This window comes from Sturnus vulgaris, chromosome 3 (assembly GCF_052056855.1).
Source record: "Sturnus vulgaris isolate bStuVul1 chromosome 3, bStuVul1.hap1, whole genome shotgun sequence".
NCBI classification, from domain to species: Eukaryota; Metazoa; Chordata; class Aves; order Passeriformes; family Sturnidae; genus Sturnus; species Sturnus vulgaris.
This window is the reverse complement of record NC_142245.1, coordinates 8713223-8738259: the sequence shown is the minus strand read 5'-3', so window position 1 is coordinate 8738259 and position 25037 is coordinate 8713223. Positions and strand designations below refer to the sequence as shown.

The 25037-nt window shown below is 39.0% G+C and overlaps 1 protein-coding gene across 19 annotated transcripts in view; it reads right to left on the bottom strand.

Moving 5' to 3' along the window:
- EHBP1 (EH domain binding protein 1) overlaps positions 1-25037 on the bottom strand; it is a 203678-nt gene that overhangs the window by 7066 nt on the left and 171575 nt on the right. For all 19 annotated transcript variants that reach the window (XM_088160923.1, XM_088160933.1, XM_088160935.1 and 16 more), the window contains 2 exons: positions 1898-1997; positions 711-784 (listed from right to left, as the gene is read on the bottom strand). In XM_088160923.1, coding sequence (XP_088017049.1) covers positions 711-784; positions 1898-1997 — 174 coding nt within the window. The remainder of the gene's footprint in view (positions 1-710; positions 785-1897; positions 1998-25037) is intronic.

Genomic DNA, 25037 nt, shown 5'->3' with positions numbered 1-25037 from the left:
TTTAAGCTATCTGGATGTTTATTTTTTATTATTAATCATCCCAAGGATTATCGTGCAATTCACTGGAAAGCCCTATGGAAAGGGTGCAATTGTTTCATTTATCCCGTGTCAATCTTCCTCTGAGTGTTACCTCCATTCAGGTGAAGTGACTAAACTGGGGCGAGTTGCAAGGAAGGGAGAAACTCTGTGCAAAGGATGCCCTAATCCTGCTGGTGCTTATGAAATATTTACTTGACAAACAGAATGTTTTACCACCAAAACCCATGAGACTTTTTCCCCCCCAGTTACTGAGTTACTGAGGTAAAATTAAAAAACATTAAAAGGAAGAGGCTCTCTTTTTTGTGGGTCACCCCTTCCTTTTTCTGTGGCACCAAAAGCAGCACGATGCCACAGGAAAGCTAAGAGAGCACCAAAAAACTGTAAGCCCTAGACACATTCTCTACCTACTCATCACTTTGTTTTCAAAGTTCATTGCAACAAGACCGTACTTCTTTGTCCCATACCTCGGATATTTTTAGGTTTTTTTTTTTTAATCCTGAAGAAAATTTAATAATGGGATTGCAGCTTCTGCACACTTACCGTGTGCTATCACTTGAAGTGATGTAAATATCAGCATTACTAATGGGCTTCAGAAAGAAGCCTCCACATTTGGCACTTCCAGGTGCCAAAGTGAGCACTTCCCTTCCCTCAGTCCCCAGCACTGCTCTTACCTTCAATAGCCAGCATTGCTCTTAGCTCCCGGTTCAGCAGCTCATAGCGCCTTTCTAGGTCATGTTCTTTTTCCCTAGGCAAGTTGCAAATGTTCATCAATATGTTAATTGCTAAATCATTAAACATTTAAAAGCACCTTTAACTTACATTGATTTTAGGACTTGCAACTGACTTTTCTCTTCAACTTTAAGCTACTCCAAACAAATGATACACAAACTTAAAATCTGGCTCAGGTGGTCTATTAAGTAATAGGGCATTTTCATTTCATGTAAGGTCAGCTTTAATTCTGTCAGTTTAACTCCACAGCACTACAGGATGCAATTATTTCATATTCACCTCTGGAATGGCTGTTATGGAATGTCCAAAGTATAAAATACTCCTCTAGATCTAATGATCCAACATCAACCTATTTACCAAGATAATGTGACACTGGAAGTATTATTCTATATACATTCTGCCCCAATCAACAATAAAAATTAGATAAGGGATTAGAAAGCTTAATATTTTGCAGGTAAAATCCTCTGTCAAGTTCAGACCCAGCAGGAGATAGGTGAGCAGAGGCTCTTCCCAGGGAAGTATGCAGGTATCTACACTAGGTGGCATTATGGAAAGAAATATCAAACTGAAAGAAGCTGGAAGAGAAGCACTCAGGGCAGAATGCCTCTAAAAATGAGCAGCACCTTCTCACTTCCTCAACACTGCCAGTGAGAAAAGGTTAATTTGTCCTTACTTTGCAGTATCAGTGGTATCACTGCACTGTGACTGATTTACTGACATCCCTTCAGCAGAGATGGGACTGAGGATTTTCTACAAAGCAGGTAGTGACTCAAATTTGGCTCTCTCTCTGGATAGACTTTACCTGTCTCATCTGAGGCACAATCCAAACATATCTGTGCATTTCTAAAACATAATTTTATTCTATGTTGGGCTTTTGAAAATGTAACAGTGCTTAATATTTCTTTAATTTCTTTTTTCACAGTTCTGGCTAATCTTCTGTCATTTCATGCTCCTCATTTTCAGGTCTGAAATATGAGAAAAACAAGTTACTCGATGTCTAACACATCCACACTACTCACTTTTGAGATTTTTTTTTTTGAAGTCTATTGGGAAGAGAGTAAAAAAAGTTTTGCATCTATCTGAAGAGTAAACCATCCTTTCGGAAATACATATGTTCATTTGCACTTACAGAAGAGAAAGCTGGTTCATTCGTCTTATTAAGGCATTCTTCTTATTAACCAGCATGAACCATTCCTGCATCATAGCTTCTTCTTCTTCTGTGTTTCTTCCTGCAATCAAAAGAACTTCATTACTTATGTGGCATTCCACAAACTGAGGTACATATTTTCACTTCAAGTTTTGGAGTATCAGCTGCCAGTATCACTGAGCATGACAAGGCATATTCTCAAATGGTAAAAATATCATACGACTGCAAGTCCTGCCTGCTTTATTTATATTATATAAATAATATTTATATTATTTGAAAACAGCCATCCTCTAGGATACATTTTAGTGTTCTTTATCATGCCGATGCCCTGACCTAAATAAATACCTTTTAAAAGGACCGTGTATTTTAAATTCTCCCAAATGAACTATATAATTGCAAGGCTTCCAGTGAAAAACCCTTACTAGTAAAAGATGTCTGGTCATCACCAAACACAAAAACAATCCCTGTAGGCAAGATCCACACCACTCCATAGAAACCCAGCACAGTCAGGATGATGTGTCAGGGATAAAAGTAGCTGCAGAGAAGATGCTAATCCTGAACTCTTGGCTAAGGTGTGGGCACCTGCTCAGCTTCTGTGTTCATGGCCACTCTTCCAGATGAGCTGGAAAGAGCTGCTCCTCTCCTCAGCCTGCAACCAAAGGGAATATCTGCACAAGTACAAATAATCTTGGGATGCAGGCACCCACGGGTCCCATGTGTGTATGTATTGGGTAAGCACCCCTTTCCCTAGCCCCCACCCATCCCAGGCAGGATCAGGATCCTTCATAGCCTATCTGCAGGCAGTGCTAAGCTCTACCGGACTCTCTAAGACTGTGTCACCACCTCTGCACCATGAGCAAAAGGCAGACGAGCATCCAGAAGGCTCCTGACTGTGCTTTCCACGTAGCAGGGCTGCTGAGCCAAATTCCACCCTCTCGGAGCTCAGGGACTTGGAGAAAGTCCTTTGTGGAGGCTGTGCTGCTGTGGAAACCTGCCACTCTCATTCCTCAAACTGAGGTGAAGAGCAAAGGCTTTATGGTCCTCACTGAATTATGAAACTCACACATTTCACAGGGTTAAAATGAATCTAGGAATAAACTTGGAATAGAGGCAAAGGAGCATGAGTTTGGTCATGTGAGCTTGTTTGCCAGCTTGATAGTGCTCCATTGGGAAAATGTGGGCAGATGTCTGAGTTTAAGCACCTCATGTGCAATATGGGAATAATCACCTGTACTGATCCTGCAAGGGTACTGAAAGTTAATTCTTTGGTGTTTGTAAAGAAGTTTGAAATCTTTAAAGCAAAGTGCTGCACACTTGGGGATGCTACCTAATTAAATTAAACCATAGGATCCCCAGTTGCAGAGAAGCCATTTCTAGCACCTGGAGCTGGAAAGACACCAGAAAAATATTGTTTTGCCCTAAACCAAAGCATTCAGTTTCTGGATGGGAGTGTTTCAGATGCTCACCACGTGCATGTTCACACCCCAATGCTACAATAGTGTGCAAGCCCAGACTGACATGGAGAATCACACCCTCACCAGGCTGTGAGACTCCTGCCTGCAAGGGAAGCCAGCCTTCTTCAAACTCTTTGATTCCCTCTGCTGTGGCCATGAGGCATCCACACATGGGCAGGAAAATATGATGAACAGGGAAGTAGGTCAGCTTGGAGTGGAACTGGTGGACCCACAGAGTAAGAAAAAGTAATTTGGCATGCTCTCATTCTGATAGGACACATACACCCACATCCACTTATCCACCTGGGAAGTGCCTGGTCAATGAAATTTCCTGGAAGGGTGCTTTTAGGGCCACAATTTGCTAGCATTGAGACAGGAAGGGCAGAGCATTCCAAAGCGTGGATGGACCCATAGTGCTTTTCCAAGCAAAAGCAGCAGGGCCCAGCTCCTGGGGCAATGGAGCAATGAAAGAAGAAATCTGAAACGCAGAAATGCTCTCCTCCAATATCTCCATGTCAGGTTTTGTGCATAAAATATCACACCATGGCATTTACAACAATATTCAGCAGTTTAGTACACTTTGATGGTAAGTTACAGATCAAAGACCTTGCTACCGTATTGGTCCATCTAACAGAGTCTGCTTTTAGAAGTAGGTAATAATCAGTACTACCAACCTTTCGTTGAAATGCACCAAGCAGATGAAACTTATTTAGGGGAGAGGTCAAGAAGAAAGGGATTTTTCTCTTTTTTTAAGCCTTGCAAAAATGACCAGTCTACTCTGTAATGCAAGATTTTTACCAGCAATGTGGCAAAGTTCTCACAACCAGACATCCATGGCTACAGTAACATTTCAATCAGTTCGTTAGTTTTGGGGTGGACTGGGATGTATGGCTGAAAGATTATAAATACAAGCCCTTGCTGCATTTAATTTTGCAAGCCTTGAAAAAGATATGGGAGAGATAAACGTCTCCGAAGTGTTTGGCTCAATGGTGGATCCGACTTCATTGACTTTTGTACCGTGCAATTTCAGGTTAAGAACATAAACTTAAGATAAAATCTTCTTTCTATTAACACGTTCCTCCTAAACACAGTTAGTTGCAACATATAATGAGAAAAGATCCGGGTAAAGCTTGGAGCTGTCATGTCAGATCTGCAGAGGTGCCTATTTTAATATATCTGTGCTGACACCAAAGCACATGCAATATCCATAGAATGGGCTGGTTTAAAAGTGAATTAACAAAGTCTTGATTGTTTTTACAGAAATTTAAATCTGTTTTTGTATTCACTTTGGACCCATGTGATGCCCTGACACCGGTCATGTGATATCGGCTGCGATAGGCACAAATCCCCGGGCAGCAACAAAAGAAGAAAGAGCAAAAAAGAAAAAGCTGAGAAAAAGCTTGCAATTTGGAAAAAGGCCAATTTCACCCTGGCAAAGGCCTTTTTGATCAGTGAAATGACACATGTGTGCAATATTAATAGTAGTCGATGCTGATATTCTATTTGTTGACCGTCGGCTTTTAAATTCTTGTGCACAGAGCTGAAACAAATTCTTCCTGGGCAAGCAAAATAAAGATGAACTCCCATATATAAGAAATTTAAATAACTCTTCGGCAAATACACTAGCATTAGAGCATTACTTAATTTTTTTTTTACTTGGTGAAAGGATGCACATGCAACACTTGCAACAATGAAAAACTGAGTGTTCTTACTGCAGCAGTACTGCAAGCTAAACTCACATTTACAATTTCTAAATTTAACAAAATAGAAAAAGCTTTTCTTCAACATGTTTTCACTCTGTAAAACCCAAGCTGTTGCTGGGGTGATTGTTTTTCCACTTTCCACATGTAAAACAATTATTCAATTAACTTGCTACAAATACTTGAAAATTTAAATTGGGAAAGTATTTGCATTGTTCCTGGGGAAAAAAGCCCCAACAAACTGTACAGATTATTTAAATGAAGCAAAAAACTCATGCTTGAGAACAAATCGATCCCACATATGCAAACCCCTTATCTAAGCTAGTACAAGAAGCTGAAAATCTATAAATAGCCCACAGATCTTAAACTTAAATTTTTTCCATAATACATGCATTTACACTATTGTTTTTGATAAACAACAACAACAAAACCCTTTTAAAGCTAGTAAGTTGGACCATTACAAATTAATCCCGACTTTAATAACTGGTTAAAGACCCCTTCAGCTTTATAAGTAACAAAAAATATTAAAGCCTGTGATCACAGCGAGCTTTTCTCATTTCTCCTCTAACCATTTGTTATTTAATCCAATACTAGTAATCCAATTTGTCCATCAGACTTTTAAAGGGCAGAATGCAACTTCTCCAGCTTAGACACTTTTCAAAGTACAATATATTTTTCAAATGAATGCTGGATGTTTCATTTTTTCCCCAACTGTTCCTAGCTCTTATGTATGAGGAAAAAAAGAACAAGATGAACATTGTTCGTACTGATTAAGTAAGAGCTCATTAAAGAGCTGTCAGTGCTGTACTTTGAATATGCATGAAGCATATAATCAGATCTAGTACCGTCACTAGAGGAGAATACGGTAAGTACAAAGGATTGATTTAATTACTTAGAGTGGGCTGTGGTGGTAAAGCAGTCTTGTTAGTGCAGAAAGAAAAGGAGGTTGTATTCTGGCACGGTTAGGGGAAAAAGGCAGTTTTAGCTTCTGCCACAATACCTAATCTCAGGATAAAGCACTTTACATTGTAGCTTAAAATTAAGACTGCCAGTTTTCTAAAAAGACCAGAATTCATCTTATCTTGTTTAACTTCATCTGGTTAACTATCTAGCAGAACATATTTATTCTCTTTAACACGTAATTATGCTTATACCTTTTTATCCGATAGTTCAATAATGACTTCTGAAAACAATCTTCAAGTAAGAGCGGGCAGCGCTGTAAACATCATATGCATGCAAACTGCTCGGTAAGAGATTTGAAAAATGCAGCACCAGAAACTCAGGTGAAACAGCGAGTACACGCGCCTTTATGTGAAAAGTCAATACAGTTTTTAATATCAGACTTTAACCTGAGGAGGCTGCTGGCAGTTTCTCTCATTTATTTTATTTTTCCCCTCTTCCTTTTTGTCTTTTCCCCAACTCTTTTTTTAATACTTTTAATTTTTTTTTTAAATTAATTCATTCTTTTTTATTCTTCCTCTAGGAATCCAAGGGAATTCTCTCACATCAACTCCCAATGCCATTTTCTAATTTCATTGTCTGGCTTGAGTGGTGAAGGATGCGTGCTCGATTCTTCTCTTCTTGACATCTACCAGAACCCTCCTCAATGATTAGGAATGAGCCCAACACCAAGCCTCAAATAGCACAAGACATTAAATTCTGCCCTCAGATACGAGAAAGTCCTCTTGGCTTCTGAGTCACGATTCCAAGCTGTAATAGCACCTGGTCATGATTCAATAGAGGCTGCAGCATAAAGTTTGGTAATTTTGTCCCTTACTGGAACAAATTTTAGTGATAGCCAAAGTACTGATATTGAGAATTTTAATGATAGACAAGAAAAAAAACAACAAAAAAAACCCCACCACAACCCGAAATCCCTTTCTTTGCTCCTGTGGCTCATTGCACTTATTTCTGATTGTTATTTGAAATCAACTTGAGTCAATTTTCTTCTAAAATACTCAAGAAGCACAGTAACAGATTACCATTTTCTGAAAACAATATAAGCAACTAGCTTATTTTAATGTTGTACAGCTTCCTGGCAGTCTTTTACAAACACATCTTCCTTCATATTCTGCTGGATTTACAAATGGATTTTTGTTTACACTGTAAGCTAATTATATCTTAAATTATTTAAATAAGAAGCATCTTGACAAATGCCTCTTCTGAATCAATTTGAAAGAACAATTTTTTTTCTTTCCTGCTGAAAGTACTTTCAAACTCAGCCAGCTACCAGTGTATCTATGTACCATTAGACCCATTATTTTTAAGCTGTTTGGGCAGCTAGACATTAGATAAACCCAATATGGATTAACATAGTAAACCAGTACATTGCTAAGAAAACAGAGAAGAAAGTGCTAGAAAACACTGAGAATACCACTTAAAAGGAAGAAAAAGCAACAACATGCAGGGACAAGATTAGTTTACAGTGTAAATGGATTAATACAATAACTCCTCTACACTTTATACCATCATAAATCTGTCAAGATAAGACAATAGATTAATATTTTTTAAAAAATCCTTAAATGTAAATGTATTTAGCTGTTCTGCAAAAATGAATTACAACCTGTAGAGGATAAATAATAAAGGGTTTACATCAGCATCCCAAACCAGCCCATTCAGTCTGGCAAGAAATAACAGGTTTACAGAAATCACTCTGCATGCCGTCTTAAGCAGTAATTGTTTTTAAATTTTATTTGCACTATGCGTAGTGTGTGTGCCATGGTTAAACACAGAAACCTTCCCATATCTCCCCATTTACCTCAACAGAACTACATGAAAAACAACCTACTTAAGACAGAGCCCATTCTTCATCCATTTGCTGATGTTTACACACAGTTTTAAAATAGAATAGAAGAAGCTTTCTTCACTCAACACACTTGGGTGAAGAGGCCAGCAGGACAATGCCAGTGCATGGGAACTGGAGCAGGGCAAATAACAACAAAAACTGGCCGACTTCACTTTGCTCCTCTTTCTGGGCTATTTTGTAGTTGACAGAAGCTTGGTGACTACTGAGAGCTGCTCAAATGCCAGTGAATTCCACAAATTTAACAGGAAGGTCTTTTGAAAACATACCCCACTGTCTTGATTTGTCTGCTTAAATAAAACCAGTTGCATTCACCCAATCATAGGGATGAGTTTTTACAAGTTTCTGTATTAGGAGCAAGTGGACAGATTGGCTTGTTTACCTGAAGGAGAACATGAATGGCAGATAAAGAATAGTTCTAGGATGTGTCTCATCTTGTCTCGTAAGAACCTGGGGAAATTCGCTGAAATTGAAGGTGGTGTGTTTAAAACCGATAAAAAGAATGATCTTTCCTCAAAGCCTCATCATTTACCGGTAGAACTCGTCGCCATGAGGCAATGTTGAAACTAAGAGCTCAGCAAGAATTAAAACCAGGTTGGATATGGAAAGGCAAAGCTGTAGCAATAAATATTCAAATAAACAAACAAAAAACCACGGGAGGTAGGAACTGGATCCTCCTGCTTTAGGACACAAGCTAACCTTTGATTTTTAGAGATTAAATTAAATGCTCCCTGGGGCCAGGTTAGCCTGTGACTGGCCCCTGCACAGATTCTTGCCCCTGCCTGGGTTCAACCCATACCTGTTCCACTACAGTGGAGTGTTCTGGACCAGACAGGGGGGCTGATCTGCTGTGGTCATTACCGTTTTACATTTTTCCCTTTTACTGAAAGGGAACACGGGAAGGGATGACAAACAGTGCTGGGTATTTTAGCTGAACGACCTCACATTGCTAACAAAGGCTGGTGGAAGGTCCCAAATGCTTCCAAGTCAGCAGCAGACTTCCCACTGATTTTAATAGTCTTCTCATCTTGCTCACTGTGAACACCTTCTGCACAGATGAGCTCTTGTTTTTAATGTGAGTTACTGAATTTAACAAATACTTAAGCAGAAAAACCTATATTTACAACAGATATTATTTGTAAAGGAGAGTTACACAAGACTTACTGCAAAATGCCTCTGTCACAACTGAAAGCTACAGTGAAAATTCTTAAATGACCACTGGCCCACAATTTTTCATTGAGTGAAACTCAGGCATCCCAAAAGAGACATTTTTTTTTGAAAAATCACCCCCCTCTGCTTTCAGAGGGCTATCTTTAGTGAAAACCTCAGAATTTTGGATAAAATATTTTTTCCAAGTTATCAGTATCAAAACAGAACCCACAGCAGACATCTGACAGCATGAATGCATGGGCTGCTCCACCATGAGCTTCAGGCCTCCCATTTGAGATTACTATGCCCAGCCTTCTCCCAGAATACTTCCTCCTTTCAGAGCAGGAGGACCTCCTCAGTTATTAAAAACCACTGAAAACAAACAAGAAGAGCTAGCAACAGATAAGCAGGTGGAACTGGTGTTTAGATGACACCGCAGAACTGGTAGCTAGCACATGAAACCCTAGTACAAGTTTTTGAGTCCTAGATGGATGGGAAAATGCCTAAGAACATTAGAAAGGCAAATTCATGGCCACTAACTTGCTGTCTGAGAGCAGCTGAGAAGGAGACATTGATGTCCACACAATGGAGTCTCATAAAGGTGGGAATCGACTGCCAAGAATCTGCCAGGCAGAGTTACATTGCAGTGCATTGTCTGATTCTTATTTCAGCCCCCAAAAGTACTGTAATCCTAATGAAATGGAGCTGCCACGAAGGAAATGCCTTTATCACAAGCATACACCAAATTAGTTTAATATCAAGCAGGAAACTTATAACTTCTTCGGTTTCTGAAACATAAAAAAATCAGAGAGGCTATTTAAAATTTTGAGAGCTGTGTAAACAGCAGGTCAGAGGTCTGACCACATCTCGGCAAGTGTGGGCATTTATTTACCTGCAGTGGGACTGACTCATAGGAAGACAAACATTTATGGCCTACAATCTGGGCAGCCTAAAATTATCACAGGACTGAAACTTCCACAAAAAGACAAATTGTGGAAGATAAAACCTGAAAGACCATTGATTTTCTCTACATGACGAGTCAACACAGCGGACAGTAGAAAAAAAAGTAGAAAACCAACCAAAATAGAATGCTTGGACTGGATAAAGATTATGAATGTATTTTAAGTATGGGACCATCAATCAGACCAAGAAACTTTGTACCCCAAAATTCAGGCAACAAGAGGTCAGATTCAACTGAAATACCTAGATATTCCTGCATGGAAGTGATGCCTCAAGGACAAGTGCCCGCAGGGAATCCTAGCACTGAGTAAAACCAAAAGCTTGTGCTTTATCACTTCTGGTACTCTTTGCACCCAAATATTCTCACACAGCACAATTTCAGAAGAAATTTCAGCACAGGAAAACATGCACTAGTAACTGATACACTCAAACTTCTGAAACTATGGAAAAAAAGGTAGATTATGCTTGGAAACCCAGCCAGAGAGGGATGATCGTATAGCAGATGAATTATTTCACTTTCAAATACACAAGCAGAGTTGGATGCTTTGTCATGAGTGATAGTAATTTCTCTACAGCTCATAACTACTCTTTAGAACAGTTTACTACCTGTTTATGTGGCAAGTGATAGCTGGGTAAGATACTGAAGTGAGAGGCAATTTTCCTAAAAGTCACTGGAGTCTGCTCTTCTAGGCAGTATATTATTCCATTTTTACCAAATGTTGCCTTACTTCCTTCAGAACATTTTCTCCTGGAGCTGGAAAAGGGTAATGGACGTTATAAAGTTACTTCTTTGATGGACAGGGCTGAATTTAACCCAAGCAACTGTCTGAAGTGAGACGGTGATGGCAATGAATGTGACCTTGTATCTGTGTTAATGAAAATGTGTACTCACTGGGAGCTGGCAGGTTTCTACTTCCAGGATCCAAACCTTCCCAGGGCTAAATGGGTGAGTTCAGCTAGGCTGAGGTGTCCCAAGGCCCCACAGCTTCCAGTTTTGGCAGAAAAGGTGTTTTTGGTGGTAAACAGGAGAAATTCAAGAAAAAACAACAGTGGTCTCTGCAGACTGCAGTGGCACTTTGGGCCAGAAGCCTCAGGGCGACCAAAGGGCCTTTCTCCTCGCCTTTGCTTTGCAGCAGGCACTGATTGTAGAGAAAGCTAACTCCAGGCAGAAAGCCAAACACTATGCCTACCACATGAAAGAGCATTTATACTGCAACACCACAAAAAAAGATGGAAATCAGTCAAAAGAAGCAAGTGTCTGTTGGGTCTTGTAAGACTTTTGGAAGGCTTGCAAACCTTTTCATAGTACCTAGGGCTCTCCCAGAGTAGTCTCCTGCTATGCGGGCAGTGCTCTACTTGGACTCTCATCTTCAAGCTGGCTTCAACCTGTTGACAAGTTCTTTGAAGGCAATGATGAGGCTATAAAAGCCAGGGAAGCGCATGGAGAGGAGGCTAACTTATCACTCAGTCTCTCCAGCCAATGGGATTCTGTGTTACTTGGAGAAAAAAAATATGGTCACTGCTGTGGCTCAGCCACTTTATTGATTTAATGAATTTGGCCTGGGAAGGCTGAACATGCATGCTGCCCACATTTGGTCTTGGAAAGGTCACCTCCTGTGAACTTTTGCCTACCAATGCACAGACCTAAGAACTGAAGAGATGTGGTAAATTAGAGACAAACTCAGATCTGTTTTGTGGAAGCTTCTCAGCTGTAGAAACACTTGGTAATTGGAAAACTATGGCTAGATGGTCTTCCTTTACCAAAGGCAAGTCTGTTTTGCAGGAACTGTTAATGGAAAGATGGATGGATATTGGAAAAAGTTTGCCAGTAAGAGACTGTAGAGGCAACATGACAGAAGGGAAACTCAAGAGAGGCTGACAAATCTCAAGAACTCAAGATCTTCTCAATCACTCATAAAATGCATGATTCTGGCAATTACAAAATGCACGCTTGGGCAGACATTTGTGTATGTGTTGTGATTTGGACCTGACAACTCCTGTCAGAAAATCAGCTCACTTGTGGGCCAGTTTATTTGCATTAACAAATGCTCATGAACGACTTTGCACTGAGTGTCTTAGCAGGCATCTCTACAGAGCTCTGCAGGCCCCAGATTATCCAAGTCACACTTGGATGCAACAGAGAGGCACAGTTACCATATTGCGAACGAGACCTCGATCATAGTGTCATCCCACTTCTTTTTACACAGGGTCTTGGTAGTTGTCAAAGCTCCCATTACCACAACCCTGGCAGCAAGTTAACGTTTCTGCACAATGGAGAGAGAAACACCTCAACAAATGCTTTAGAGTATTTCTTTGCTTTCAAAACAAGCAGTAACTACCAAGGCATAGTTTTGTGAACTGTTATCATGTTAGAGTAACAATCTTTTGCTCATGCCAAAAACCTTTCCTTTCACCCAAAACAAACTGCTACCAGTAATATCCTTCCAGCCTCCTAGTTGTTAGGCATTTCCAATAGAGAAGCATCACATATGTAGCATTCATGTATCTAGAATTTCTCTGCAATGCTTTCACTCACTTCTTATGCTAAATGCAGAAAGACAAGCATCAAAAATGTTGCTTTCAATGATACTTTTACATTTTCTATCTTGCCAGGAAGGCTGTTGTTATAACTGTCCTTCCTCTTGCTCTGCTTTGGGATTTGTACCTTTGTCTTTCACAACATGGCTGGTCAACTCATTACTGTCTCATGGTTTGGCAAGTTCTTGGTTTGCCTGATACTAATCACGCTGACCCAAGCACAACAGTAGTGCAGGAAACCAAGGCTGACAAACTGCTATAAAACTTACGGTATTACTGATTCTTTCTACCTCATTTAGGCAAGATATGAAATATATGAAAAGATGATGAGTTTTTTTTCCTCCTTATGTACATGCACAAATATTTTTCATACTGTCTGCTCGCAAGCTTGAAGAGGTAACAAAACCAATTTTTAAATTCATCTCTCAGGCAAAACTGAACATTCATAATTTTCCTTCTCAAGCCCTGACACTGGTGAATACAAATCTGCATTTACTTTTGGGAATTCCAAAGAGAATTGTAAATTCAATTGTTTTTGAAAGATGAAATTTGGCTTAGGGAATAGGATGCCTCCTCTGTGCTCACCCCTCCCTAGTCTAGTGCGGATTTCTCTTGCAGACTGGGGGACTCCAGTAAGGAGCATTCAAGATGGTATAATACAGGCTGGTAAATACAGCTTGATAATCAGGATTGTGAAGGGGCAGAGCATATAAAGGATTTATTTTTTGATAGTGAATCTATACACATATACATCATCAAGCCCCCATTAAGAAGCAGACCACTCCAAGTGATTAATACAGCTAAAGGGGGCAAATAAGAGATCAATGACAAAAATCACCTGGTAAAAAAAAAGTAAAAGGTGTTGCATTTAAAGGGCTTTTACTTTGCATACAAAACAATACCGAGAAACCTGTATTTTAGCACTTGTGCTCAACAAGCACTCTAAAGTATGTTGGGATGAGAACAGAAACCCATCCTTTCTAATAATCTTGTGACAAAAGCTAAAAGACATCATCCTATTAACTAGTGATCTCAACTGCTAATGCGGAGTACTTCCTGGTGTCTTTTATGTAGAACGCTGCTATTAAAAAACCATTAAACATTCACTGTGAACAACACAGAATCATTCATCTTTTATCAGCATCTCTTGTTAGAGGAGTATGAGAGGGGCTGAAGGTGTCATTGATATTATAGAGCGGAAATTAATCAGAAATTTTTCTCATATTTTCCTCATCACACTCATTTACTTTTGTACAAATTTCCCCCTGCTAAAAAGTTCATACCCAGCCCCCTGTTGTATGCTTTTAAGTTGAGAATATTCAACGAGTGCGTCAACTGAAAGGCACCAGGTCCCAACACAAAAAGCATTCGAAATTCTCATTTAGTTGTCTTTATTTTGCTAGCACCATGTGGTCCTTGAAGATGTAGAAAACACGGGAAGCCGAGTAAAGATCAGAGCAAGCTCATTAGCATTCTGACAAAATTGGAGTGGTGGAGATGTATAGTTTGCCTAGTTTGTCGTTTTGAAAGCTACCGGTGGTAAGCTTTCTATTTCATTGTGCTTTTGTCTTTTTTTGGGGTTTTCAACGCAGCGGGGTGGTTGTTAGCCTAGGTTTTCACAGTGCATTGTGGGAACCTTGCCTCACATTCAGCCTAATAGTATCATTTGAGTTCAAGTAAAAAAATAAGAAGGTAATTTTTTTTCCTATTTATTTCATAATCACCTATGCTAATGCATAATTGTCATCTGGCTGTCAAAGCCCATCCTACCTGACACCTGGTTTGTAAAGTTAAAAAATCCCCAAAGCCCCCAGATTCACCAAATAAAGTCGGAGCTGTATTTAAAAGGAAAACCTTTTAAGCATGCTCCTAGTTTTCTTCAAAAGACAAGATAAGAAGAAATTAATTTAAATTCCACTGTTTACAATAAACTAGAAATGAATTTGAGGCAGATCCAGTTGATTAGAATTCAAAAGAGACTCTGTATAAGAGCCTCAATTCTATTTCAGAGCCTCTTAAAGGAAAGATGGGTTTATACTCTAGAATTATGTAAATAATGAATTACCTCTTAGAAGACCTATAGAAGTTATTACTCTGGTCGTTTTTTCTTTTTTTTTAAATATAAGGCTCACTTTGAAGGGCTAAAAGGGCTACATTAATGCTGCTATTCGACATGAATGTTTCCAAGTTGCAATGAAATGGATAAAGGTCTTTTTGGATGAATTTATCTGCTAAATCCTTGTGGTTGCCCTCCTATCTTGGATGATGACCCAAAAGAATGTCAACAGCTCATTCCTCAGAGAGCTGGGAAGAGTCACTACACAAGACATAATCTGCACGTTCTCAAAGAACCATTTCAAACATTACAAGCTCTTTAAAGAGATTTTTTTTCCCTCTCATCTCCACTATCCTAACAATACTTTGGACATCAGTGCCTTGGAAATGAGTGCTTTAACAAAGTTGAAATGTGACTTTTTACATATTGTGTTGGTGGGCCGGGCATACACGCACACTTATACATGCACCATGCACCATGTGAGTGCCCACGGGTTCCCACATGTTTCCCATCCACATCACCAAATGCCAGCCATGCTGTGGCAGGCACAAGGATATAAATATATCAAGTCACCCCTAATTTATCCATCGTATTTTTTTCTTGCAACACAATGTGTGCCAGGCTGCCAAATCACAGATATCCTTTTAGTACTAAAGGATAAACCCCAGCTTGGAGGGAGATACAATGCATCTAGGTTTGGAATACAGTAAATTTCACAATGGAGTGCAGACTCAAGATATTTTTACTTAGCAAGGAGGAAAAGATAAATATTGAGAGAAAGAGCTGCTTTATAGAAAACCTTAAAAATTATTTTTTTTTTGTTATGCATTTGGACAGCATCATTATCTCTACTGTCAAAACAGCCTGAGAGCTGCAGGCAGCCTCTGCTGAGCAAGAAAAGCAAATGGTCAGGCCAAAGAGGTCTTAAAACAACAAACAAAAAAAGAAGTACAAGAAGGTAACTGCCTGAAAACAGAAAGGTCTGAGACTCCCATGTGGAATGACAGATCTAAATTTTTCCATCATATTTACAATCTAGTTTCACTCTATGCCTCTCATTTCACTCGTGTGAAATACAAGAAATTTCATCACAGGAGATATTGCTACATTTGAGCTACACGAGGAACTATAATCAAATAAAAACAACACCCTAACCCTGAGAATTAAATAGCAGTTTTAACAAAAGGCAGAATATTGTCAGCTCTGAGATACTACCTTTATTCCAAGTCTCCATTTAAACACTCAGTTCCTTTTCACTTGGGTTCCAACTCCCAGCAGAGGCAAATAACCTGGAGACTGTTATCTGCACGACAGTAAGGGCAACCAAATTATTTTCTATACTTTGTCATGTGCTTATAGCTACAAAATTATTTATCTCCTTCACTGCATTCTACTACGAAAGTTTCCTCCAGAAGAATCGCTGGGACCAACCATATCAAATTAGAGGGCAGTCAGGAGTGTCTAAGTCCAGCTTTAAAACAAATATCATAACAATTACTTAGCCATATGGAAAATAGGGTATGTCTTTCCTGAAAGCTTTTATATATTTTCTATCTCAAATTTCAACTTCATTAGAAACTATTTCTGACTAGCAAGCTGCTAGATTGCTACATATCTAACTGTTAACCCACCATGAAGAGACTCTTTTGAATGGCAGAACTTTACCAAGATGCAAATGAACAATAATCTAATTTTGAGAGTAAATTAACTGAAGGATTCATTTTAATATGTTTCGAAGTCTCCAAAATGAAGTGGCGGTTGCAGACTATGCAATACACACACATATGTGCACTCATGCTCACGTGCATAGACTGATACAGCACCCCCAGTACACCCAGCTTCTCTCCTCAGGACAACTCACAGTGTATTTATGTTTAGGTTCTTATGACTTAAAGGCCAGATGTTTCACAAATGACCAACAATTGGAGGTTAGAATAAATTAATGACTGATTTCTGAGCTTTGATGGAATTAAGCATACTTCTTTTCTCAATGTGCCATGTGAATGTTTGCCCGTTCAACTTTTTTTTTTTTTTTTTTTTTTTTTTTTTTTTTTTGACAAGTGAGGCCACCCGGCAGAAAACAACTGATGCAAAACCCAGGAGTAATCCCTCTGTTTAGTTCAACACTGTGGTTAGCCTTAACACTGCCTCTATTATCCAATGGATTTAGAGAAACTTTCATTTATTTGTTGGCCTTAGTCTTCCAACTTCGTTGTCTTCTTTAAAGGACCCAAGACCCATTCCTATGTAAATACATTTGCATAGGGCCACAATGAAACTTTCTGGGGCTGGGATTAAACTTGCAGAACTAGATAGCTGTGCTGCGCATATTTGTGATCTTCATGTAAGTACTTTCCCAAATACATATGAGTGAATGAAGCTGATGTCTGCACCAGCTACAGGGATGCCTGGAGTTTAAATAAATGCCCCATCGAAAACTACAGAGCAAAGCCCGGAAGGCTGAAGCAAGCAGCAGAAACAGCTCCCAAATGTGAAAGTATAATATATGTAAAATTAATAAAAAGTCCTTTTCAATTAGAAGCTGCTAAAATCAGCACATTACTTGCTGCAAAATGTCCTCTTCGCACCCAGCTTGTTCTGGTAGGACAACAGGATCCCTGGTGTAAAATTGATGATTCACAGCCACTAGCACTTCCCCTTTTTTTTCCCCCTCTGCCTCTGTTTATACAGAGTACCTAGGGTATAGTGTATTATTATAAACTGTACTCAATACAGCCTTCTTCCAGACAAGGCAAATATAAAGCTTTGCATCCAGCACGTCTATTAGGAAACAGCAGCCAGATTAATCCCTGCAATTACCACCCTCAAAAAATGCTAGTGGACACTCCATGCAATTTTGCCATTCCCACAGACAAAATGACAATACCTTCAAGGTTTATGTTCTGTAAGGGAGGCTCGATGGACCTCATGCACAACTAAGGAGTAGTTTTGTAATTTCACTGGCTCTGATGACTACGGGGCCAGGAATTGCAACTGAATATATTCTTTTTGTATGCACTTAAGGAGATAACACCTCCTTCCAGGGCTTACTGAACACAGATATGTAATTCCTTGTTTTGTTGTGCATTTTGTTCTTATCTAGCCTAAATGGCTTTGTATACCTAACTTTAAAAAAAAATCCATATTATAGCATCATTCAAGTGCACAACTACAATGATTAAAAAATAAAGAAACCAAATATATCAAACCTAATCACATGCAAAAATACACTAGGCACTAGAAAACGACTGCTATAACCAGCAGGATGTTAATGAAGACACAGCCACAAATCATAACCCAGTTCTGATTTATACTGTATTTTCTACATTCCCGACTGTATGGTGAACCTCTGCTGCCCCATGTAAATACCATACACAAACTCAATTTCTCTCCTTGGACTAAGCACATCAATACAAAACCAAATGAACTACCAAAGTGCCCTAATTAACAATTTTGCAAGTGAATGCAGACATCAGTGCCACACTGCAGCCATTAAAGTCTATCCCTTGCCATATCTGTTTCTGTTAACATTTCAATAGACCAATTAAATGACCTTTCCCCCCTCAAACTCAATTAAGCTATTTGAACATCAATTGATAACTTACCATGTATTTATGCAAAATGTGCAAGCAAGAGATTCATTTTTTCAATCCTAATGATGTTTTGAAGAAGAGAAAACTATCTGAACTATCCTGTCCTCGTATTCAATGGAGAGGGGGCCAGGGATGGGTATTGCCTCCCAGAGGAGCCTGGTGGGCACGGTGGCAGTGTGGCAGGAAGTTTGGAGAAAGCAGGTGTGAGGCAGATATTCTTCTTCTCTGCCATTTGGTCCCTACCAGGCAGCTGTCTTGGGAGGCCAAAAGAAAGCGGAGACAGCCATCTCTTTCAGCTTGTTGGACTATCAAGCCACTGGGTCACAGCCAGCACACTGGTAGGTGGCACAAGGTCACATCAGCCAACTTGTGGATATCCAGGATTGTTTCTTTTCTCCTCTGTTTCCCCCTCTTTTTGTTTTTGTCTCGAGATCTTACCCCTCATTGTGCAGTGGAAAGGGGTGCCCAATACACACACACACACACCCACCTTTCCAGCATCCCAGGGTAGGTGTGACACTGGACTGGAGCCTGAAGGCCCCATGTTAAAAGAGATGATTTGCTGACATTTGCATTTTCCCAAAGGGCTCCATACACTACGGATATGTTTTTCACAAATTCAGGGGACTTGTGTGGAAGGAGGTCAAAGTCTCCTGTTTAAGAGCCGGCCTTTGCTTCCCTGCACAGGTAAATAGTTCCCCCCAGGGTTGGTATATGGGGACTGAAAGCCAGGGGATTTATTTAAAATAAAGCCACCTCAGTCTAGAAAAGAAGTGTTTTGATGCTGCTGGTGCTGCTGCAATTAATTTTAGGTGAGAAACATAAACTTTTTGGCTTCAAGAATTAAAAGGACAATGACAGATCTTCCAGGAAAAAGAAAAAATGAGAATTTGTGTAGCACATTCAGAAAAAAGCTTTGCAAGTACCTATTGTCTCTCAGTAGACTTCAGATAAAAAAAATCCTCTAATTTTAAATTAAGTAGAAATCAAGCAGAAAGCACAGAAACAGAGAGGAGGAAGGTATAAATTGTTTAGCTTTCCTTAGGTCTGGGAAAAAAAAGTTGTACCTGAGCAAATTAAAAAAACCAAAACAACACTAAGCCCCCAAAGTAATCTTTCTTCAATTAAAACAAAACAAAAAAAGTAAAAAGAAACCACTTTGAAGATGGGTAGGAGAGAAATTGAAGATCCAACTCTAACAATTCTATTTGAAGCTTTAGTTGAATCCCTTAAAAAAAAAAATTCTAGTGGCACCCTGGGATAATTCAACAAAGGCCTGGTTTCTGGGAAAAAAAGCATTGTCCCTTTCAGAATGTTAATCTGGTATATCACTTGCTACTACACCCCAGCATGTACTTTTGCTCATATCAACAATTAAAAGAATACATTTATTAAATAGTCTTATCACTGGATGTTATAACTTGTAATTCATGCTAACTAGATAACCAAAGTAAATTTTATTTGAATTCTCATTTCTTTGTGAAACTTTGTAGATGGTGCATATCTCATGATTAACGGACAACGTCTAAAGCATCCTGTCCTCTAATCTTCCTAAAATCCCTTTTCATCCGATTGTTTAAGACTGCTTGAAAGGCTAACACCAAGTCTAAGACTACTGCACATTTGGGGGAGGGGAGCCTCTGTAGGTTAGCTAATTAAACTGTTTGTCTTCTGAAACATTTAACTGGCTTTAGAGATTATTCTAATTAAGAATGATGTTAGATGTATTTTTTAACGTAGCTATTAAAATTAATCATAATCCAGCAATCTCATGTGCTGAACTATGTAAATAGAGATGTGCTTGAAATCCTCCTGCAGTTTCTTTATTTGGGAGTTGATCATTATGGATTCTACAAAGCACACAGCAGCATCAACCTAGTTTTTAATTAAGAATGCCTTGTGAAACTCTAACTTTTACTCCGTGTTTATGGAAGGTAAAGAACTGACCTCGGCACAGGCAGACTCCAGTGTTTCCCAAAGCAGCACAGCTACGAGGGGGGATATGAACTCTCATTCATACTGTACATCTTTTTCTTTCTACTTCGCAGACTGTGTATTCAATTGAAGTTAAGGAAACCCATTAATTTTGGAAGGTCTGCAACTTGGCAATTGCAACTTCTCGTGCTTTTCTTTACTACACATACAGCAGAGCTCTCACAAATAGTGCTGGCAAAAAATTTAAAAAAACAGACCACATAAAAAAGTTGGCATTCAAACAGAAAGAACGGCTGGGGCTAGAAGCCAATATGTAAATTGGTTAGTTTAAAAAAAAATCTAGTATGACTTTCTCCTTAAATAATTAAGGAAACAAAACCAAAACAACAGAGAGAAACGAATTATGACTGCAGTACACACAACAGGCAGCCTCTATCAGAACTCAGAAGGGTATTATACTCTAAACACTTTTTCTTCCCTTACTGCTGAAAGATTAATACTGGTTATCCCATTAAAGTTGGTAAAATGCCATTCTTGTGTCTTAAAGCTCCAGCATTGGAGGTCAAGAAGTGTATGCTGCTTCTTACAAGGCTAGCGTGGATGTAATCTTCCCAAAGTTACAATAATTAATGTTAAGCTTCTTTAGCAATACGTTTCTGAAAGAACTTGCCTGATAATATACTTAGAGCCTGGCTAGCTGTTTGTGTTTCTGAGCAAGAAATGTATGCTATGCTGCTCACGTACCTCAGCTTAAATCTTTAGTCAAACTAGGGTGATGATGAGCAGTTTGACTCCTAAGCAGAAATAATATTTAAATTCTCAAAGGTGAAACATTTTGGGTGTAGGGAAATCAGGGGGCACGGATCCTACTTCCAAATGTTTTTCACCACTAACCTCATGGAGATGTGCTCTGTACAGACATACAGGTCTATTTTAGGATACGCTCCCCCTCAACCCCCAAAGCTGCTTGTACAGGTGCAATATATTCATTAGTAGGCAATCTACAGCAATAGTAAGAGAGCTGACATTGGAGGTCTGGTCTCAGTCCTTACTTTACTATTGAATACAAAAGCTCTCTGCCTGAGTGTCCCCACACACTTCAGCTTGGAAGCTGTGGTTATGAACGAAAACAAGGAGTGTAAGATTAGATCTCCTTCTGCTCTAAAACTGCAATAATTTCATTCATTTCAAGGGAGCTACCTCTGCTTCTCCCATCTCAGGATTTGGTCCTTTCTGTATACATTAACAGCCTGGGTTATAGCAGTATTTCTGAATCATCCCACAAATAAAGGAAGATGTATTTTTCTGAATATATGCACTTTGCAGCAGCATATTTGAATACCACCTTGAAGTTTTGCACTTCTACTTGCTGGAAAACTTAATGGACAAACACATCTCCCGGATGAAAAAGCTAAAAGCCATTTCTGTGAGTACAGTTGGGAATGAGTGGCCCAGGGAAGCCAGAGCAGCAACGCAGTCATTGAATGGAACAGAGAAGCTCATCCGCATCTTTGTTTTCGCCTAGTGCAGAAAAGAACCCTGATGATACATACATGTTTATCTATTTTCTTCCATTTTCAGCCCTGTGAATGCATGCTTTATCTTTGGGCATAACAGCTTGTTGTGGTAGAAGTTCTTTTTGTCTTTCTATGCACATTTTAATGCAACAGCATAGGTAGAAAATTCACTCTTGAATGAGTTCACAAGGGAAAATTATGCAAAGAGGTTACTAATCAGTCAATGACCTATCCTTTGAGGCAATACAGTAGACACAGGAATATCCAAAACGAGTCACCCTTATGCATTATAATCACAAGCAATAGGCACAGAGACTGATTCTGTTAACCTGACAGAGAGTTCATTCTTCATCATTCAAATAGGTGAGAGCAAGCAAAAAAAAAAGGGAAAAAAAAAAGAAGCATGCTGCTGAAGCACAAAGCAACTTAGACAGTTTACTGGCAACTTGACCCTGAGACGGTTCCAAAAACCAGTTTCACAAACATGAGCGTGCTTAACAATGGTGTCAGCCAGCCAGCCCTGAAGCTGTCCAAAGAACCAGCCAGATACTGCTGCCCAAGAAAAAAATATATTCTAGACCTGGCTTCCACATAATATAGCTGTAAGGCACATGCTCACCACAGCTGTTGACTGTGATGAAGATGAGAGAGATAGAAGGAAGTTCTGGTCCTGACACAACAGCCCAGGCTTTCAGGTACCTGATGGTCAGCCAGCACCTTTTGTGTCCCCTTTTTTTCTACATGTACTCTGATAGAAACTGTGCATTTTATGCCTCAAAAGCTACACAGCCAGACAAGCAGAAAGCTGTGTTATTTCTTATTATCTGATGCTAGACAGCTTGTATGGTTTAATTAAATATGTACTTGGAGACTGTGACATACAATTATATATGTGCCCTGGACTGCTATTAAAACAAAACACAGCGTGTGTTAAACACGTATATTACACACAGCTGTGTGTAATACATAAATGCTATAGCTTAAAAACCTTTTGTGTATGTCCATTTTATTTTACACATTTAAAAGGAAGAACATTTCTCCTGGGATCCAAGTTTTAGTGCCCTGACACTGGCAAAAGCCAAAGAACAGTATGAAATATTACAAGAAGAAGACTGAATATAAGTTTATCTCAGGATGAGATTTAATATGAGAAGCAAAAAATTCATTTTGTTACAAGAGACTAAATCAACTATTTAAACTCTCTTTTTGTGCCTGTACTTTTTCAGCTCAACCTTCTTCCTTTTCTATGAAATTCAAATGTTTCCATCTTACAAACCTCAGTCCTTTATATCTTCAAAGCTGAGTAAAATGCTAACTAATTAATACATGTGACTTTCCTTTCACATGTGACAACAAAGCGTATACTGCTTTTTTGATTGGTAAGAGTTAATTTGCAGCGACACAACATATGTGTTTACAGGTTTTCTAATGTTTGTTGTTTGGTTCACTGTGTAATTAGGCCTACTAACAAGGAAGCTTATGTACTGAGAAAGGAGGGGTGAAATAGTGGCTAGGAGACGGAAATCCTGCCCCATGTTGAGTACATGCAGCATTGAAATCGGGTGCAAGTTAAAGAAAAATAAACAACACCCTAAACTCAAAAGATAAACGTGTAAAAGACTCTCAAGCCACAGTAATTGCGATGAAAAAGGCAGAACTTGTCAAGATGCAACCCACAAGACTTGCAACACTAAGAGGAACCACCAAGGTGTACTATACCACAGCAATGGCGAGTCTCAGCAGATGCTAACTCTCATTTTTCAGATCTCATTGAGAATATGAGATCTGCCCATATGCTCCTGGGTAGGGTCAGCACAGACTGCGAGATGCCAGTGGCTGGATCATCATCATAGAGCAATAGCACAGACACAAAATAATTTCAGTGCTGTCATTAGAGTTGCACTAGGTACACGAGCAGCACAGAAATAGCAATCAAGGTGAATGATGGGCCAGTGAAGAATGCAAATGATTAAGAAAAGAAACCCGTTTACTGTTTAAGATTCACCCTGAAAACACTAACTATGAGATACCTGTCAATATATAGAGCTTATCTGTCTGTGCAAGATTTCACGATACTGGGCTTAGCTAATGTGGCTAATGAACGGAAACAAACTCGACAAAAATAAACCTGCGAGGACAGTTTTAAAACAATAGATTAAATCACCTGCATTATTTCCTGTGCAATTAAACTCTAAAATTAGTATAAAGTAGGAAAAAAACCAAAATGGTGATAGCATCGCTTATCTGGTTCTCTAGTGAATCACATTTGCTGCCACCCCCACCACACACTGCACATTAACTCTTTGCACTGTGGGTATGTACAACTCTGAAATATAAAATTAGTTGCTTTTGAAGGACACTGAGCTCCCTCTGGTGAAGGCATAACAAGTTTATTAAGCAAGCACCACCTCTGGAAGTATAATCCCCTCTGGCTTCTTCCATGGAGTTTATTGGTTCAGTTTTCCTAACCATGAGCATCATTAGGGCAATGCAGTAATTAAGAGTTGTTAGAAAGTGAATTCTCAAACTGCAGATTAGAAAATTAAACTATTTCCTGATTACATATTAATGGAGCACAACAATAGCAGTTGCCATAAGCTTGGAAGGCAACCAAGGGATAAATCTGTGTACTTAATTACCATAAACAATGGCTGCATAGAAATGAAGTTTTATGCACATTCCCTTCTGTAATATGTCTGATATCAGTACACACTTGACAATTCTTGTTCAATTATCTCTATTATTTAATGCGCTGTGAACGGCTCTGTGTAAATAAAATTAACCACCCCAATTACTTTGAATTCATCTAGGGACAACGTAATAAAAAATGTGAAGAATTCTGTATGCCTATTAATCTAAAACATTACAGAAGCTTTCACCAGATTTTCTTGTCTATATTTATTTGGTCTACATTTATTTTAGTGCACTGCTAATTCAATTACATTTACCATCAGTGGGTCAATCAGCAGCAGCAGAGGTTTTTTTAAAAATTTCATTAATCCTTGTACAGTACCACAAACATACTCATCCATTAGTAAGGTACAGGATCTCACATGGAAAACACCAATATGCTTCTACTTGAATTTGGGAGCCTGAAGTTAATCAGAAAAACAATTAAAAACACTTCATACCCTGTGGCCAGATAATATAATATCTGATGGCTACAATTTTTTTTTCAAATACTTGTTTTTGCAATTAGTGAAGGAACAGTGACTGAAAAAGAGATACATTTCAGATTAGAGATTTGTAAACCAGGATTCTTTGACTTTTATTTTAATTGTTCTATGTGATAATTCTGCATTTTAATTGGCATTTGGATATCAAGATGATGAACACCTTAAAATGCAATGACAGAAGAATTTGCAGTGGAGGAAGACATTGTCAGAAGCAGAGACAAAACTACTATTTTACCCATAG